This window comes from Amphibalanus amphitrite, unplaced genomic scaffold (assembly GCF_019059575.1).
Source record: "Amphibalanus amphitrite isolate SeventyFive unplaced genomic scaffold, NRLGWU_Aamphi_draft 000042F_arrow, whole genome shotgun sequence".
Lineage (NCBI taxonomy): Eukaryota > Metazoa > Arthropoda > Thecostraca > Balanomorpha > Balanidae > Amphibalanus > Amphibalanus amphitrite.
The window spans coordinates 1,482,489-1,502,295 of record NW_024881538.1 but is presented as its reverse complement, the minus strand read 5'-3'; the positions used below and the strand labels follow the sequence as shown (position 1 = coordinate 1,502,295).

At 48.8% G+C, this 19,807-nt stretch overlaps 1 protein-coding gene across 2 annotated transcripts in view; it reads right to left on the bottom strand.

The window, feature by feature from the left end:
- Positions 1–667: 667 nt before the first annotated feature.
- LOC122376753 overlaps positions 668–19,807 on the bottom strand; it is a 31,311-nt gene continuing 12,171 nt past the window's right edge. Inside the window, exons 5-7 of one of the 2 annotated variants that reach the window (XR_006255698.1) lie at positions 13,269–13,436; positions 2,556–2,961; positions 674–1,387 (exon numbers count right to left, since the gene is read on the bottom strand). Coding sequence is in view for 1 of the 2 variants with exons in the window: in XM_043356700.1 (XP_043212635.1) it covers positions 2,620–2,961; positions 13,269–13,436 (510 nt within the window). In the remaining variant the exon portion in view is untranslated. Of the gene's footprint in view, positions 2,962–13,268; positions 13,437–19,807 lie in introns of both variants that reach the window. The other variant, XM_043356700.1, reaches the window with a different exon arrangement.

Below are 19,807 nucleotides of genomic sequence, written 5' to 3'. Positions count from 1 at the left end.
CAACGATTGCTAGTACCTACCTAGCTACGCTTCCTACGTCACCCAAAAACTATTCATCAAACCAAGGATAACGCCTACAATATACACGCTTGCTCCTCTTGAATCATGCGTTCAATGTAGCTCAAGATTAATGAGAAAGTCACACCAGTGGGGAAGATATTAAATCTGCAATATTTTCCGTTGTACGGTAACACTACATCAGCGGCACATAATAGACAGTGACGATGCAGAAAATGTGAGCATAGCGCCATTTGTTTCAGTGAGCGATACGGGGGATTTATCGCACTCGTTTGTTGCGCGCGACGTGCCGGCGGCGGCTCACAGTTCGGTCCGTTTGCCCGGGTAATATCGGGCGAGGATGGACGGATATTTGATGTCGCGCTGGCCGATAAGTTTCCGGCCCGTCTGGTCACATCTGGCCGAAGAAATGTGGTCCGAACAGACGGTCACGCCTCGCTGGTAACCCCGGCATTTATCTTCACTAAACCAAAGGCGGCTGAGCCGGAGACGGAGGGCGCCGTCTGTGATCCAGCGGTTGGAGCGTCCACCCGTGCAGAGCAACTTAACTTTTTTCCCGCTGTTCTTCGGTAATCGGTATAAAGCAGCTCACGGTGTTGCTGGATGTCTTGCTCTAATTGCTATCCACCGTCCACACTACAAAGACAGATTTAACAAATTAATTATTTATTGCCCAGACTGTCAGAGCGTAATTCATTAACGCAATTTCCCGCACAAAATAGCTTGCCCACATTTCATCTAAGCTTCCTAGCATTTCTGCTCCAATATCTAGTAGACTCGGTAATCATAACACGAAACGCGAAACTCTGTTTGACCTTAGCCGCCGATCAGTTCACGGACAACATACTGATACATACAGCAGAAGCGACAACAGCAAAGCACATCGATCGCGTACATGTAGTTGATGCCTCGGCCTATCTTCGTGGGCACCACCAGGTCTGGAGAACCAACATGACAGAGTGGCTGCACGGGCCATGGATGAGTGGTATGGCCCGTCATCGGAAGGAACAGCAGGCCATGCACAGTGCACAGGACCGTCTCACTGCGTGGTAGATGCCTTTTTCTGACAAAGCTGATAATAGCTGGAAGGCTTTGTTATCAGTCGGTCGGAAATCATAACACCTCTTTCACATTGCTGATGTTATCCTAGCGTCGTTTTTAACATTGGAGATGGAAAGTATATGCGTTGAACTATTTCTTCCGATCCATAGGATGTTATGGATGTATTCTACTATACTTCGCTTATTTACACTCGGATAATTCTGTCGATCTGACTAAAGAAGACTTTGGATTAAAGAGAGATCATCGCAAGGTACGGAAGAACATCTTCGTCTTATAAGAAGACATCGCTGCAGTTTCATCCATTAACCCGCGCCCTGCTGGGGGTCCTGGATTTCCACGCCCTGCTGGGGGGGGGGGGGGGGTGTTTGAACACCCCCCCCTTCTAACTCGGCTCCTGGGCCACGTAGCGATACGCGGAAGGCGGCGTTCGAAAGAGCGTCAAAAATAATGAGGAAATCACTTCGGTCAATTTTTTGGTCAGGTCAAAGGTCAGGTCACCAGAGGTCATTGAAGGCAAAATTTTGCCGATTTCCAGGTCGAATGTCGACAATTTCCAAGAAGCCAACGCATAACTCGGGAACCAATAGAGCTACAGCGCCGCGGAAAAGCGCATTCGATAGCCCTATTAACGCCCTTTCTGAGTAATACTCTCAGATTTGACCTAACGTCAACGGTTTTGCCTGCAGGGGGCAAAAACTGCAAAAATAGCCGATTTTTTCGGAAAGCTTTTCTGCAATAACTTTTGACCCAAGCCTTATACGAGCTTACTTTTACCGGCATCGTGTTCCTCTCGTCAAGACGCATCGAATGAACTATAACTTGACCTTGAAAGGTCAACTTGAAAATTTGACCTCAGGTCAAGGTCATGACCTGACCGGAAAGGGTCATGTTGCATATCAGTCGATCCGTATCGTCGAGCTGAACACATCTAAGGCGTTTTCATCGCTCTAGCATGCTTCTATCAAAAGTTATTTGCGAAAAACTGTTAGATACCATTCGTGACCTAAGATGACCTCAGGGCATAAACAGGGGTCACGGACACCATTTTCATGTTCAGTGTGTCTAAACCACTTGTAATTCAGTGTTTGGGAGTGTTTATAATGTCTTTCGTCCAAAAGAGGCGCATTTCAATTTTCTCCCATTGACTTATAATGGGGAGGTCGCAAAATTGATCTGACCTTAGGTCATCGATATCAAAATTCTGAGATATACATTTTGTACATGCTATTGCTCTTAGCAATCGCTGAAAGTTTCAAAACGATCGGTCACTCGGTGTAGCTATGACAGACATTGAAACTTTTTATGAGGTGAGTTCACTTCAAGTGACCTGGTGACCTGACCTTGAATGACCTTGGTCTGAAATTTTTACAACATGTGTAGAATTGATGTATGATAAGGTGTACCAAAAACGGCGGCGCTCCGCGCCGCCGTTTTAGAGATATTCGCGAAAAACCACAAGCAGGGCGCGGGTTAACTGCCAGCTCGCCTCCTGGAGGCTGAAGATAGCTGGTTGCTAGCTACCGCATCACCTGCCAAAGTTTACGGTCCATTGGCCGTCAGCGGTTTGGGCTCATCCTCGGCCGGCGGCGCCACCTGTGCACCTGAGCTTCCTCCGGTCGCCACCAGGGTACCGGTGCGTGAGATCGACCGCTCTGTGCGCATTGCCGGCATGGAGGTGTACCGGTTGTGGAGGCGCACCAGACGGTGGCGGCGCGTGAAGCTGGCGTGGCGGCTGGCGCTCACCACCGGGATGTCGTAGCTGGAGAAGTAGAGCGGGAAGTCGACATCGGTCATGGTGTAGCCCTTGATGACGGGCACGGCGGCCAGCCGGCGGCGGACCACAGCCACCGGGTAGCCGTACAGACCGCCGTGGAACGTGAACTGAAACACACGGACCGACACCGTCAGTAGCTGAATAAACTGCCGTGGAACGTGAACTAAAACAAGGAGACACGGACACCGTCAGAAGCCGTACATACAGACTGAACATGTGAACTGAACTGAAACACACAGACACGGGCACCGTCAGTAGCCACCGGGTAGCCGTACAGACCGCCGTGAAACGTGCACTGAAACACACGGACACCGCCAGTAGCCTATGAACCGCCGTTGTACGTGAACTGAAACACACGGACACTGTCAATTGCCATACAGACCGCCGCGGAAGGTGATCTGGAACACAGACATGGACACCGTCAGTACAGTAGCCAGTGTCAGTAGCCATACACTACACTACAGACCGCCGTGTAACGTGAACTGAAACAAAAACACACAGACACGGATACCGTCAGTAGCCGTACAGACCGCCGTGAAACGTGAACTGAAACACACAGACACGGATACCAATTGTCAGCGGTGGACGGTGATACGACTACGAGCTCTTTCTTTGCTATCTTTACATATTTGTTTTTCAAAATTGAGAGTTGAGCTTGCTATTCTATGATTTGCAGTTTATTACTGCCTAATGAACTGTCAAATCCAACATGCCTACCGGCGATATTGAGACTGAACTTCAGGGAAATAAGCTCAACAATGAAAAGCAGTGGTTCATACTATTGCCGGAACCTTCCACATTGAGTCGACTCCGTACGCTATAATTCTTGGTATAATGCTCACAGATTCACATCCAGTCACATTTATAGCGCAATCCTGAAAGCAATAAGCATCAACGTCAGATATCGTGACGCTTTATTTGCTACATGCATGACCCGGAGGCTGAGCTCATTTGGTAAATCTCCTTTCCCGATTGGCCATGCAGTCTGGCCATTTAACAGGACAACATTGATACTGACAGAGTGAATTCGAATGGTTGGCCGGCGTTTCTGGATGGGTGGCTGTCGGCGATCCGACGCGACCGGGCCTGCCGGCAGTCGGTGCATATTTCACAGGCTTATCGTAAAGCAACGGCTCAGAAGGAGCCTGGCGACCGGCTGTCTGCTTTGCAAAGAGCTGCATGGATTGTGAAATCGGACAATCAGCTCCCATTGCCCGAGAATGTATATTTGTAGCCCAACTCTGCTGTATCTAAATTTATATTTGCCAGAATGGGTGCACTGGTGTGGCCTGCGACCCGGAACGCTGGTTGATGTCGCGCTTTTTGATGAAGTTCATGAAGTATTTGATATTTTAGTGCACATATAAATTACTATGCAAGCTATTAATTAAGTTGTTAATGCAAGGAAACTGCAGAATTTGTCAATTTCGGGTGATAGGTACGCCTTATAAGCAAGTTGTTAAAAGCAAACGGATGGAAATGAAACGTCCAGCACATAGAAATGGATAATCTTTTTTTTGTCGAGTGTTTTACGGTTTGTTGAAATTTAGACCCTGTATCTTGTTTCAGTTTCAACGTGAGACGATAATAGCACCAGCAGAACAACAGTTTAGCCTGCCCTTTGGGGCAATGCTGTCTCGTTCCGATGCGTCAGGTGGCATGTGAACAGCAAAACACACTCCCTGATATTGCGTTGTTTTTGCTACGACTGTAAACTGCGGGAAAAGATGCAATATAGTCACTATGCCGAATATCAGGTTTTATTGATTTACTTGCAGTTCATTGTTCACTGCAGTTCACTGCTTTGTTTGTTTGTTGATAATGTAGTTTACATTAACCCGCGCCCTGGTGGGGTCTGTTTATAACGTGACCTGGAAGGGGGGGAGCTATTTTTTGCCGCCCCCTCGTATCTCCGAAACTACTGGATGGATCCACAAAATTCAAACGGCGTTCGTAAGGCCTGTCAAATTTGTTGAGGGAAACCAAATTTCATTGACCTCGGGGTCACCGATGACGTCGCAGGTCAGGTCAAAGATGAAATGTTTCACCGTTCACGGGTCTTCTAGGGAATGCGCCATAACACCGAGGAAAACGTATTTTGTCGAGAATCAGCGATAGGGCGACCGTTGCCTAGAACATATGTTGCTATTAGAGGTCACTGACAATACCAGGTCAGGTCACAGGTCAGGTCACCAAGGGTCACAGGTGAGGTCACCTTTAGGTACTAAGGTTGTGCGATGCATGTTTTATGGCAAATTTTTCATTTCCAACTCAATGGTGTACTCAATGGTGTTGGTTATAAGACTATCAGGTACGGCTTAGATCACTTTCTGGTAAAGGTCAGGTCAAGGTCAGGTCAAAAAGGTCAAATTTTGAAGTTGATAGTTTTGCATAAAATGGATATTAATTCGATGCAGCTCGTCACGGGGAGTCTAATGGTGGTCTTTGTTTTGCGATACGGGGTCTAGAATTGCTAAAAATTGAGTTTGAAAATTTGACGTCATCACTTTTGAACAGTTTTTCCGCTATAACTTCGCCAAAAAAAAGAAGTATCAATCTCAAATTTGGTATGTCGATAGAAGGCGGTAAGGACTATCACACATATTCTGATTTTTGCGAAATTCAAAAGACTTTTTGGATTTTTAGGCTATTATATTCAAAAAATCTATTTATTTTATTTTTGGGGTCTAAATAAAAAAAAATTCAAAATCCGAGATGGCAGTTTTGTAGCCCTGTCAATTCTACAGCTTTTATGTCCTTATCGTTTTTATGTATTTGCAAAGCTAGGTATAGGCCTGACAGCTCTTCCCTCGAAACCCTTTTTTGGGTCGAAAACGGCAGAACATGACGTCACTCTGACGTCATTTCCGGCCAACCTGTCAAAGCCTTTGGAAAAATTTTTGGTCACAATGTGTAAAATTGATGTCCCGGGAGGGTACTGAAAGTTTGGTGACGATCGGCGCAGCGGTTCTGGAGATATATCGAAATGTCTGGAGGGGCGGGGCGGGGGGGGGGGCAAAAAATAGCCCCCCCCCCCCACCAGGGCGCGGGTTAACATGCAGCAGATAAGCCTGATCATTATAATTTATAAGGACAAGTTTTTGGTGTCAATCAAGGTACTCTGAACATAGTTTATGTGAGCATCCTTGTATTTGGTATATTGTTTCAGTAGCATGGGTGGAGAATGTTTGAAAAAGTTACCCCGGCCGGCGACCGATAGTCGCGGGAAGACGATATACTCACGTTGTTCTCAACGGTCATCATCAAACCCCTATTCTGACGCATGGAATAGGATGCTGTGTTTGCTCAAGGATGAGCGTTGTATCCGACACCGTATTATTCATAACATTTTTGGAATGATCGAAAAGGCAATTTGCTTTTAAATTATTATTTCTTTTTACTTAAACTTCCAATTTCACACCGAATCCAAACCAAACCATATGCCATTTTGAGTACCTAAATGTTGCGTTTTCAGCTTTTTATTGTGTCTCAAAATAGCTACAAAAAGACAACTCACCATAGTAGAAGCTTTACAGAGAAATTGACAGATCGAACCAAGCAAAGCACTAAAATAGGTCACTGACATCCACGGGCGTAGCCTTTTTCAATGTTGGGCGGCTCTTATAATACAAACAGGGAGTCGATCCAGGAATATCGACCGGTCCCGGTCTCGTAGCTCAGTTGCTAGAGCGTTGGATTCCGCGTGGCGAGAGCACGCGGCCCGGTTACAACAGTCCGAGTTCGAAGCATGATGGCCGCTCGGTGTTTATGAGCACCCTGACGGGTACGCTCATAAACGGGTGTGGTTGCGGTTGGTGGCAGGTCAGTTGAAGGCAATGAGGTCAAGCAGTAGTTTTGAAAAAGTGCGCCGAAGGCGCGCCAAAATTTCGAAACTGAACAGGATTTGAGAGCAATCTTGGCATTGGCGACCACACGCGGGTCTTAGGGTTGGAGATTATGGCAAGTTAAGTCAGGCACGTACCCAGGATTTCGCCCAGGAGGGGGCCACCTGCTTTCGAAGGGGCCCCCCAGGTTCCCCGGGGGCCCCCGGGAGTCATGAAGAATCTTTCGATGGTGGGGGGGGGGGGGGGGGGCATAGTGGGTCCGGTCTCTCCTGCAGACGTAGGTGAGAAAACGCCACGTGTGTGGGAAAACGCAATTCAGTTCTTTACAACCTAATGTAGCATTTGGTTGTGATTTCTCGCGTTCAACTTCATCAAAGTCAATTAAAACGGTCTCTGTAACGGTCTAAGCCTTGAGAAAATGTGGAAAATTGGAAAGTAAAAATATTTTTGCTTGAGGAGTGTGCATGAAACGCACGGCATTTTATGAGCGAGCGCCTCAATTACTGAACATCCTCCAATTCCGGATATGTAGGTACTAGGTATATAATAGTGGGGAATAAATGTCTCGTTATCGGAATTCCACTATTTGGCAACTAGCCCTATGTAAACGCGGCTATTATATGTTTCACTAGGAATCGAGCGCAATTGTACTTTTAGCCAGAAAATAAATGTTTGGGTAATTCTGGGACACTCTGTATTAATTGGAGGAATAGGACTTAGGAGGAAATGCGATTGCAAATCGACCCACAACCCTGTGTTAGCCAATGACGCCTTTGGGGGGGGCCAAGGTTGGGGGTATTCAGTTTAGCCTTTTTGTTTTTCTGTGATATCTCCGGCACCGTGAAAGATATTGGCTCCTTCAGATGAGTGCCTACTCCAGTCACTACTTATATCCAGTAGCCAGTAGCCACTCAGATGATTTGGGATCAATCAGGTGATAAGCGTAGGTACTTTCAGACGACCAGGGGCCCCCAGTCGACCAGGGGTTCCCAGGCGACCAGGTCCTCCAGATGACTAGGGGCCCCACTGCCCCAGGCGACCAGGTCCCTCCAGGCGACCAAGGGCCAATGCGATCAGGTCCCCAAAGCGATCAGGGGTCCCCAGGCGACCAGGGGGCCCCCATGCGACCAGGGGGCCCCATGCGACCAGGCCCCCGGCCACCAGGGGCCCCCAGGCGACCAGGGGCCCTCTAGGTGACCAGCGGCCCTCAGGCGATCAGGGGCCCCCAGGCGACCAGGGGATCCCAATTCCCAGGCTACCAGGGGCCCAAGGCGACCAGGGTCCCCCAGGCGACTAGGGGCGACCGGGGGCCCCAGGCAACCAGGGGCCCCCATGCGACCAGGCCCCCCGGCTACCAGGGGCCCCCTGGGCGACTAGGTACCCCCAGGCGATCAGGGGCCTCAATATCATGCAACCAGAGGCCCCCCATGCGACTAGGGCCCCCTAGATGACTAGGGGCCACAGACTATCAGGGGCCCATACGACCAGGCCCCGGGCTATCAGGGCCCCCTAGGCAACTAGGGGCCCCCAGTCGATCAGGGGTCTCATGCGACCAGAGGCCCCCCATGCGACCAGGGCCCCCTAGGCGACTAGGGGCCACAGGCTATCAGGGCCCCCATGAGACCAGGCCCCCGGCTACCAGAGGCCCCCTAGGCGACCAGGGGCCCAGGAAACTGGGGGCCCTTGGATGACTGCAGGGGCCCCTCGGGTACCCAGGGCACATAAATGAAACTTTAATATCAATTTTTCTTCCGAGTAAAAGACGTTTTATCCAGTGTTTAAAAAAAAAATATCCTGGGGCCTGAGGGGCCCCCTGAGCGCCGAAGGCGCTCAGGGGGGGGGGGGCCTTGGCCCCCGTGCCCCCCCCCCTTGGGTACGTCACTGAGTTAAGTAAATGGTAAATACCTACCTGATTTGCAATATTACGCCCATGGAAGTCAACATTCGAAGAGCGTGAGTTTTCTTTTCTCGTATGGAGACAGCTTTTAGGATTTACAAGAGTAGAAAAGTTACCCCGGCCGCGCCGGGGTAGGCTGAAAGTTACCCCGGCCACGGCCGGGGTGGCCGGGGCAGGTTCTCCACCCATGTTCAGTAGCATGTTGCATACCATCAATAATTCATATGTTTAGTTCATCAATGTATCATTTTCTTGCGGTGCATGATTCTTCGAAAGTCAGATAAATAATCTAGGTAGCCTTTTTCTACCTAAGCTGCGCCAAAGAAGTTTCATCAAACACTTTGCCATGTCCGGCAGTCGCTCTCTTCTTGTTAGTAATTAGTGTCTGTTGTGGCGCGCCCATGCCTTTTTTGCGGAGCCGTTAAATCATGAGGCTTGTCAGGAAGACTTGTATTGATCCTTGCTCGCGGTCGCCGCCACTGCTCTGCTTGGGACTATCAACACTCAACAGGCTGATATTTTATTGAGCGCTCTTAAAAAATCGCCAAAGCCACAACTATACACCTCAAAGGATATACATGCATCAACCATATTCCATACCTCCACATATCAAGAATTTGGCACATAAGAATACTCGCTGTACACTGCACAGGATAGCAGCGACAGTGGTTTTGCAGATCTCTACCGTCTCTTTTGTTGATCACAGCTCGCCTGCCAGCGTCGCCCCATTGGCAATGCCTAGAGCTCCATATAAATGCAAAGTGACATTCAAATCGAAGAGCCCTCAGCCAGCTGGATATTGACTGCAAAAGTGTTTCGGCGAACCTTTGTCAGAAATTCCACTTTGCAGCTGCGGATTTTTAGCCTGACGGCAAGTCGCGCCTAAAACCACAGTGAACGTTAAGAGGTGGCAACCTTTGCGTCATGTGTTGCTATTATCCATGACCATATGTCTTGCTATTATAAGCGTAAAGTGCATAAGAGCCGCCAGACAATGATCCTAAGTGACATGAAGCGAACCAGTCAGCCTCCGTACGTCCATTGGGTATTGGTAATCCATTAGGCGTTGGTAAACCCAAGTCCTATCACTCAGTCTCTGCCCGGTCTGCTGATTACCTTGTCTGCCCTCGCATGGTATACGTAAACAACTGCTGTCACCCACCACCAGTTCTAGCCGAGCACAGAACAAATCCATGGTCCTCATCGATCACTGCACCTGCCGGCGTCCGCTGCCGCACCGCAGGTAACAACCGCCGCGCCATTTTATGAACTATTGCACCAGTTCGTGTCACTCACTGCATCGAGTTTTGTCAATCAAGCCTCTTCAATTCATGGGTCAGCCACTGCACCAGTCCAGGTCAGGCAACGCCCTGCTGTCCGTGTCACAATGTCAACCACTGCATTAATTTCTCCATAACACCAATCACCACACTAGCCCGTGTCTGCGTGTCAACCACTGTGCCAGTCTCCGTCACCAATTCCGTCACGCCAACCGGGCTTTGCCATGGGAGCGCCGGACGCATTTGGGTGCGAGTCCCCGAGGGGCGACCGACCAATCTGGGGCCGGTCGGGAAAAGCTGGGCCATTGGCTCCGACCGAGACCGGTGCAGTCCAATCTAGCGAGTCACAGTCGGCCCGAATGGAGCCGCTCGGCATGGAAATCCAGCCGGGGGACTCGAATTTCCGTCAGTGCGCGGCGGCCGCCCGGATTTGAGACGATAGGGCAGATTGGCTCCACGCGCTCCATCTCCGTATGAGGTATCAGGACAAATCCCCGCCTTTGAGGCAGTTCTGACGGCTGCACTTGGTTTAGGGCTCTGAAGTGACGCTAAAACGTGTTTTCATTTAGTGCGTGATAGCTGAGGGAAATGAGTATGCGCCTTCATTACGGTGCGTTTAATGGGACAGCTGGTATTAACCCTCGCCGGCACAGGGGGGGGGGTTGATGCAACCCCCCCTAAGGTTTTTCGCGAATAACTCGCGTAAAAGCGGCCAATCGCGACGAAACTTTCAGTACCCTCGCATTGATTAATTTTACACCTACCCTGAAAATTTCATGACCCTGACCCCAATGACCTTTGACCTGTGACCTCTTTTCTGTGACCATGTTTGGCCGAAATCGCGGTTCGGCGCATGTCGGCTCGCATTAGCCGCGCGTTTGCAAGCTTTTCGTGGTTTCATACGTTCAAACATGTGATTTGATGTTGCTCCCATGCATTAGGGTGGGTGTCCAGGTCACCTGAAGGTCAGGTCAGGTCATTGACCTTTGGTGACCTCGGGTGACCTCGGTTCACTTTTTCGAGTTTTACATGTTTCTAGGCTAGTTTTTGGAGCTGAATTCGATTTTAGCAACCATTTGAACATTTACGAAGTAGTTTTGGTGCCTTCGTAACATGTTACGAAGCTGTCAGAGGCGGTTGACACGTATTACGAATACCCGTCACAACCCCTACTGTTTGACCTGACCTGACCTGACCCGACCTGGTCTAAATGCTTAAAGACATCATCTCTGATCAAACCTAACACGATATTCGTGATCAGCACCCCGGAAAACCACATAGCAGCCACACTTTACGACTTTCTAACAGGTCCCGATTTTCCCTGTTTTCGGGTCATTGACCTGACCTGGAAGGTTACCCGATGACCTAGGACCTTAAAATTGGGTATCATCGGCTTCCTCTCGTGACGGGCAACACGCTCGTTTTTTTCCGCGAAGCTCTAGCTCGATCAGGGGCCAAACGCGAGGGGGGGTCGTACCCCCCCCCCCTTGTGCCGTCGAAGGACTCAAAATGGCCTGTGCCGGCGAGGGTTAAAAGGATATGTAGTAAGATTTCATCCATCTTCACTAGGGGTGCATACTATTGGATGGAATCCTCCTCTGACGCGTGATTTTAAACTTGGCTCGCTTGGGCATTGGACGGTTAGCACTAGGTACTGCTCATTGAAGTTGTATTTCCAGAAACACTCGGTCAAACACACCTACATTTTTTTTTTGCAGACTTTGGTGGTCCCGTTACTTCATAGATAGGCAAGGATGCATTCGAATATAATGGGCGATTTAATTGATTCAATGAATACTTTGTGTAACCTTTTCTTTCAGTTTAGAATTTCGATCCTGACATGAAAATCGATGCATTGAAGAAGCACAAATTGTTTAATGACATACATTAACAAAGTAGAGTTAAAATAATGCTACATTTTATCTCCAGCTAGTTATTTTTTTTTTTTTGCAGGGTAAACTTAGTCACATACTTATGTGTAAGAGCAATACAGTAGCCTATGGCGATATGTGACGTATGTACCTAGTACGAGTGTATTGCGTGAAGCGATGAGGCACACGCATTCGATGCACGGTCAATATCTCCAGATATCGATTGGATTTAATTCCTGCTAATGGCGGAGACGTGGGTGCGGGTCGTCACTTCCTTGTCTGCCAAATCCTGTTCAATTTCAGCCGATCCCCGAAAGCCTTCTAATCGCACTGTTCCTAATTGACCAATTACCGACCCCTGCGGCGGTGGCAGGCGGGTGATGTCGACCATCCCTGCCACCACCACCACCAAGCCTGTGAGTGTTGGCAATCCACAGCCAACGGCGCTTTTAGCTCCATTCAGCATCATCGGCTGCTAATGGGCTGCTAGAGTGACAGCACTACTCCAAACTATCAACGGGCGTGATTGTAGCTCTAATGAATTCAGTTCCTGGAAAACCGTATATAAGTTTGCAAAGTCAAATGCCCATTTTTGCAAAAAGTTACTGCTTTTTGTCTGCGTTGTTTTCTGTCAGCCTCATATGGTCTGTTTGACTGGTTTGCCATTTCCTGTTTCTGGACCTGTCGGCCAACTGCAGACCAGTGAGGTGCCGGGGGCTGTCAGCAGGGCCCGGCGCCGCTCAGTCAACAGGCCGTCATCCGGAACAAACACACCCAGCGGCGTGCCGCCTCACCAGTCAGCGGATGGACGGCAGCGGATTGGGAGGGGGTGAGGTGGGGTCGCTCCAGTCCACAGACGGACGGGACGGGGCACGGCGAATAAAATGGATTCAGGGATTGCGACTGTGACAAAAGCGATAACAAATTATTAGTGTGCACTTCAGAGTGCTACTGGATGTCAGATGCTGTGAAGTAAAGATCATTTTTGCTATGAATTACATGGACTGAAATAAATTTAATCAACGGCATTGTTTTTGAATTCATTTATTTTTTGGCTAGATGAACCGGGCTTGGCTTCACCATTTTTACCATGAACGGGTACGACCTGGGCCGGGCTGGACTGCATTAGTTTTGTGGCCCATAGCGAACACTGACGGCGAGGAACGGGAAGTTCGGGAGGCGCTTAACCATTCGCCGAACGGCGTTCGGAAGAAACAAAGGACACGGCAGACGAAATGGGTGGACGATGGTCTACTCCTCAAGAGGAACGGAGCCCCCCCCCCCCCCTGTGAGCCGTAACAGCGCCGGAGAGCCGTAGCCCGTAATAGACCTTTTGGGCCGTAGATAACGGTCCAGACTGTGAGCCGTACGGTCCCTTCGGGCCGTAGTGGTCCGACCTGTGAGCCGTAGTGGTCCCACCTGTGAGAAGCAGCTGTAGCTGCCATACCTGTGAGCCATAGCGGCCACCTTTGAGCCGTAATATGTAGTCCCACCTGTAAGCCGTAGCTGTAGTAGCCCTACCTGTGTGCCGTAGCTGTAGCTGCCGGCACCGTCGCTGTCCAGGTTCTCCTCGGAGGTAGCCGGCGCGAGGGAGACGGGCGCTGTTCCTTCCTCCTGGTCCTCAGCGTCCTCCGCCTCCTCAGCGTCCTCATCACCGTCCCCATCGAGTTCCTCCTCCTCCGGTATCATCTGGAGGTGGGATCAGCTCAAGGAGTACCAGCCCCCGGTATCATCTGGAGGTGGGGTCATCTCAAGGAGTACGAGTACCTACCGTTCCTCGGGTATCATCTGACGGTGCAGGAATCAGCTCAAGGAGGACCGTTCCAGTGGTATCATCTTGGTGGATGCTAATTTTAGGAACACTGAATACTGGATAACAACTCAAAGAGAATTAGATGCGTTCTGAAAACATGGTATGATTTATGAGGGAAGCGAATTTATTTATAGCTTAAATAATTTGTCATAAAATTTGTAGGATGATCCAGAAACTGGAAAGCCGTAAATTTTTTTGAATGCTATTTTAAACCAATGCGAATGCGGGCAAATCCCTTGGCCATCTAAGGTTATTCAAAACATATGGAGTAGGTCATTAAAACATATGCGCTCCGACCAACGTTCGAGACGTTGGTTTATTATTCACCTCTATTTATTGGAGAGCTTTCCAATATGTATTTATGTCCCACTGACTATTGTGGCAGCGTGTATTCACCATTCACCCAGATGACGCTCAAGTGCACTTCACCCCGCCTGGCTGACATCTTTCAGTCGGTATCACTGCGCCTGCATGGCACGACAGGCCACCCCTTCATCACGAGGGCATCGACGCTGAATCTGACCCACGACCTTTCCAGGCTTGAGTTGGTACGGAAAGCCAGCGAATTTCCAGCTAACACCGGGGGCCTACTCTGTCGGTTCGAGTCATGTAAGATTGTTCACATGAGTGAACGAGAGTGTAAAATGACATGAATCACAATTTTATAGCCACTTGTAATATCATTTAAACGTATTGTGATCATCTTTTCCCTTTCTCTTCGCCTGCGGTGCCCAGCTGCCTGCTCCCTCTGCGCCCGATAATGGCACTCGCCACCGGAGCGGAGCACTCGGCGTATTTATCCGTTTTGCCGCGGCTCCTTTCAGCGACTGGAGAGTACGGCGTGTGTTTGCGGCAGCTCGGCAAATGAGCGACACTCTCAGGGGACGGGGACGCGACGGTCGGGCCAGACATATGGGCGACACCAGAGCAGTGGTCGCCGTGGCCGCCCGCGCACTGACCACTCTATTGGGCTGGGACCGCGACGCCGCGCAAAACAGACCGCGGGTCACATGCGGTCAACGGCGTCCGGGTCCCCACGGCCTGCGGGAATCAGGGAGTGGAGAACAACGCACTCAAATGCAAGGCGCTCCGCACCTTATTCTCCACGGTTCAGAATCTGGTTGTTGCAGTCAGTGGAAATGCGGCAACGATGAGAACTTTGTTGCCCATGTGATTCATTGTTGATGAATGATGGTATGTTTAATCATGTCTTATAGCTATTGCACAGCGATGCAGCGCGTGTGGCGGTACAGCCGAGCCGTTTTAGGTCTAATCGATACGAACTGGGAAGAGATATGATGCATACAGATTATATACCGTAACCGAATCAGGGAGATTGCCTTATTGTTGACCTAAGACTGACTTTCACCTTCTTAGCAGACAGTGATTGTTGAAATAACAAAGAGGAAAATGTCAATGGCTATAGGCCCGAGTCTTGATATGAATCCTGAAATGATGTGATAGGACTTAGGTCCGTGACTAGAAGTCTTGTTAGTTGTTCCTGTTATTCTAGATTTTCAATGTTTTTTTTTTTTAAATGAAAATTTAGTGTTAACGAAGCCGCCTTCGGGGCTTAAAATCCAAGTGTGCTGCTTTAAGAAGAGAAAACATTTTATATGCATTTGTAAATGCAGATATTTTATGAAAATAACACATTTATATGATGCAGGAATTGAAGAATATTAAGTTTGTGGAAATATTTTAGGTAATTGGGTATGAAGTCAATATCTCACCAACATGCTTGTCTTGTCTTGGTCAAAGGAGAGCCAGGCCCCTGCCGACTCGCTATCGTTTCGCCATGTGCCGTATTCGATTTTTTCGTCAAACTCCCGATGAGTGCTGTCGATGACAGCTCTGTGACATGTGTTTCCGCCGCTGTCGTCGCCCGGGCCCTATTCATATTGACTCCATCCAGTGGGAGTCAGTGCCGACTGTCATCCTGTCATCTGACACCGAGCGTCATACCGTCACCCAACGCCGAATTTCATGTCATCCGACGCCAGCTGTCACCATGACCGTCATTTGGCACCGGCTGTCCTCCGGCGTCGACTGTCACGTGCCGGCCCAGATTCGGCTCACGGACGGCGTCATTTGTGGCGCGTGAGCCGACAATTAGTGTCCGGCGCCGGCGGCGTTTTTATTAGCCGTTCGTTTACCGTTCACTGCCTCCGGGGCGATCCATTTTCGGAAGCCTCTGAGCCGACCGCGCTGTCAGAAAAGGGGTGAGTCGGGGACTGGTTGAGCTGGACTTTCAATGCTATCTCCGATCGAAGCTAAAGTTAAGGCGAATTAAGGCGGTTATCTGTGTTGGGACTTTCGCTGGTAGGAACTCATGTAAAGCGATGGAGCAATGGAGGATGGCCGACCAGTATGGTGCTGCGCTGATCATTGTTCAGGCAAAGCGCGATAATCGTGAATAAATATGCTAAAAAACTCTTTTAACAAATGCTATATACACCAATCTCTGTTTGGTTCGAAATCGAATCGTCATACTGTGGCTGCCTTGTTTGCCCCAGATCCCAATTCGGCTAGCCTTGTCTGGTTTACTGATGCGACAAGATGATGCTGGGCCAGGTCATCTGGTTCTATAGCTTTGTTTATCCCAGAACTTCTCCCGGTTAGCTCTGTTTTGCTCCTTCTTGTTTGGAATGCCCCTCGTGATTTGCTTTGCCCCGTCTCTCCTTTTGCTCTACTCAGAGCCCTAAAGAGTCCCTGCTGACTTCTACGCCGCACCAGACGCTCTTTCTATCAGCAGCGAGGCCAGTACTGATCTCTCAGCTATTTTAGCTGTAACATCAGTGTATTGACTGCACTGGTGAGAACACAACACTTGGGAGGTCTTTGTCTAAGCTGAAGGGACGTCTGTCCTGGCCTTTATTGCCCTGTCTGCGATTTGTATTGCACCGTTTCTGATCTGAAACGGACGCTGATTCTTTTAGAGAGTGACATTGATGAGAGGCAGCTGCACTGACCCGAGCACTTTCCGCCAGCGCTGGGTGCCTGCACAATTTTAGCCACTCAGGTGGACCACGGAGCCGACGTGGGAGGCGTTTGGATCATGTTAGCGGACTGACTTTGAGCCGGGCTCGGAGTTTTAGGCCGGGTTCTGCAGGACATTGAGGCCGTGCGGACAGAAGACCGGCCTGATGAGCGGGAGCGCTGCGGTCGCGGGTCCTTCCGAACAAGGCGGCGGTCCGCGCGTCTAAAAGCCTTCCTTTCACCTCACTTCCTCAACACAATGGCTCCGAACTGAATAGTCGTCTGGCTCTACGGGAACATTTTAGCATTTTCGCCTTGACGAAGTGTAACTGGGTCTTCTCCACAACGTTGATCGTGGGCAGCTGTCGCAGCTTTGGGTGATTTAACTTTAAATTATTCCGAGGACCTTTCTGGGAGGAAGCGTGTTGTGAACAGCTGTCGGAAAACATGCTGAAATCGTTTGGTACGGTATAAAATGGGAACGGACATGATACGTTCGCGAAATTTCGAACAAATCGTATTTTCAACTTTCCCCCGTATACTGTCAGGCTGACCACTCGAGGTGCACACACCAGTGTAAGCCGGCGCCGAGGCGCGTCTCTGATCTCTCAAGACCGACCATGGTGGCCCGGCTGGTGGCACGGTGGCCATCATTCCTCGTCCGTCCGGACCAAAGGCCGTTTGTCTCAGTCGGATCCGCGGTGACCTCACCGGACTCCGCGACCTGGGCGCCGAACATCAGCGACACCGTGTCCTGTCCTCGATGGTAAATTCCCGGCCACGTTTTGGGCCGTGTCGTGGGATTTTGTCGAGTGAGATTTTCCTCAAAGATATTTTTATCTTTGCGATTTCTTCGTCGTCGCAATGCTTGTTATCCCTGTCGTTATTCATTGCCGCTTTTCACGATTGTATCCGATCATTTATCCGTTAATGTTTTTTTTTTTTACTGCAGCACGTAAAGCAAGTGGCTTGTTGAGGGGACATAGGTAGCTGTTGTTGTGTCTCCTTCAATATGGAATGTAAATGATTGAGGGATGATCAATCCTTGTTTTGTTTAAAAGTTTAGCATAATATGTATGCACATTTCCGTATCAATTTGTACTTCATTACCCGGCGTGGACTATGTGCACTGTGCAGTTCACGTTTCTTATTCGCAGGAACCACATTTTTCGACACGGGCCACATTCAAAGATAGCAGCAATTCACATCAACCCTCGCCAGGCCAGTCCTTTGCCATCAGGCGCTCGGCCAGGTTATGAACCGATTGTGTGACAGTGACTTCCTCAGGTTACTGAGACTTTACATTTCCAAGAGTTATGTCAAAAAGATGTTCCATGATGACGATCTACGGTTCGCCGTTTGTACGCTTTAGAGAAAATTAAATTATTCCTATTCCGCGAGTTTTCAATTTTACCATGACAATGTACTGCTTTTTTACCTGCTGACCTGAACTGAAAGCACCGGAACTGATAATAAGCAAAAAAAAATCAAAAGAATGCTCCATAGGGTATGTTTTATTTATAAGCACTAGGCCCGCCACTTATATCCTATCCGCGAAAACTCTGGGGGGGGGGGGGGGGGGGCTCAATCATACTCCCTGGCCAATGGAGGCTTAATGTCAACACACATCGGAACATTTAGGAGTTTTATCCAACCTTGATATGAACGGCTGCCCTGATCGCTTAATTTTATTCAATTTCAATTAACGTTTAAAAAAGAGATTCATTCTACACTGCTTCAGATGTTTCAATGCATATTTTTAAAAAGTGTGATTGATCAAGCGACATTCTGGGTCTGCAGCTCGGTCCCCGTGCGCATAGCATGAACGATATCAGTACGATCGGACGTCTGAGAACCCCTCGTGGTTCTCAGACACATGGGGGAGCACGGCCACGAGATGGACGGCCGCTCATGAGATTAAGGGTCGCCGAGGGCTACAGAACATGCATCTGGTGAATTTAAGGCGACCGAGGTGTCAGTTTGGGGCGGCGGCGAATTCCAGCCCGGAGATAAGATGCAGAGAACGGGAAGCCAGACTGGAAGTGGATATGTAGCCTTGTGGAGTTCTGCCTAACCATATCAAACCTTTCTCAGGCCATGATAACGATGTCGTTGATGTTGAGTTGGTGAGTTAAAGGGACCCTACCACCTTCAAAAAAGTTTATGAATTGGCATGAAAGTGATGTTGCTCGGTCCAGAAAGAGCGAAAACGAATATCTACCAAATTTCACCGAAAAATATTCACCCGTTTTCAAGATATTAGACTTTTACTTTTGTTTACTTTTTGGGATCTCCCCTGTTCCTAGCGACTTTATTTGGAAGCAATAGTTTGGCAGCTGAAAGTGCGGCACTTGTTGCGCACAAAGCAGCATATACCACCGCGTGCTACAAAACGTTTTAGTCAAACATTTAAAAATCGTTAGATATCTGCGCTGACGTCACACATTCAGAGGGGTATTCCTATGCATTAGCCCCTCTGAATCAAAATGCTGCAATTTTGAAATTCAATATTTCTGATTTAAGGCATTTCTCGATGTTGTGAGTGCCGAAACCGGTAATTGTGAGCCAGGGACCCCATTTTGGCTATCTCAACTCAAATCTAATGTTAAGGTGGGATGGTCCCTTTAAACAGACTATAGAATAAATCGGTTTTCATGCGGTCGTACCATGCGAAATCAAGGAATTGCTGAGAAGAATGGTTGATTGTTATGTTACCTGCCTCACAAATGGGTCGACCTCGACTTACAATTGTTTGACATTGTATCCGAGGTGTAATATGTTATGCTGTTAATTGGCTGATGATCGATAGCCTTTTTCACGACGACCATCTGGTACACATTTAGGGCAGAATTTGTGCATATTTGGTGCATATTTCGTCAAATTAGGTTCTTTTTAGCCGTTTTCACGACGATCTATCTGGTGAATGCACCAAATTTGACCAAATCTGCACCAAACCTCTTCTACAACAAATATCTTCATATCCTCAATTTATTTCAGTGTTTTAATCGAAAATAGGGTCTGATAATTTGAAAAATGAGGCATACAATAAGCATTTCATTTGTAAGCATGTATAAGCAAGTATAGTCGACTACAGAATGATGTTCTACTTTTCACAGGCAATTATTTGCCTGGAGTGGTAGGCTGTGCCGCATCACACGGGCTCAGTTCACAAATTATAGCTTTGTGCCAATGCTCACAATCGACACGCTTAATTGCGTGATAAACGGCACAACTTAGCGCTCCGGTCAACTGATAGCTTCTGAGGAGT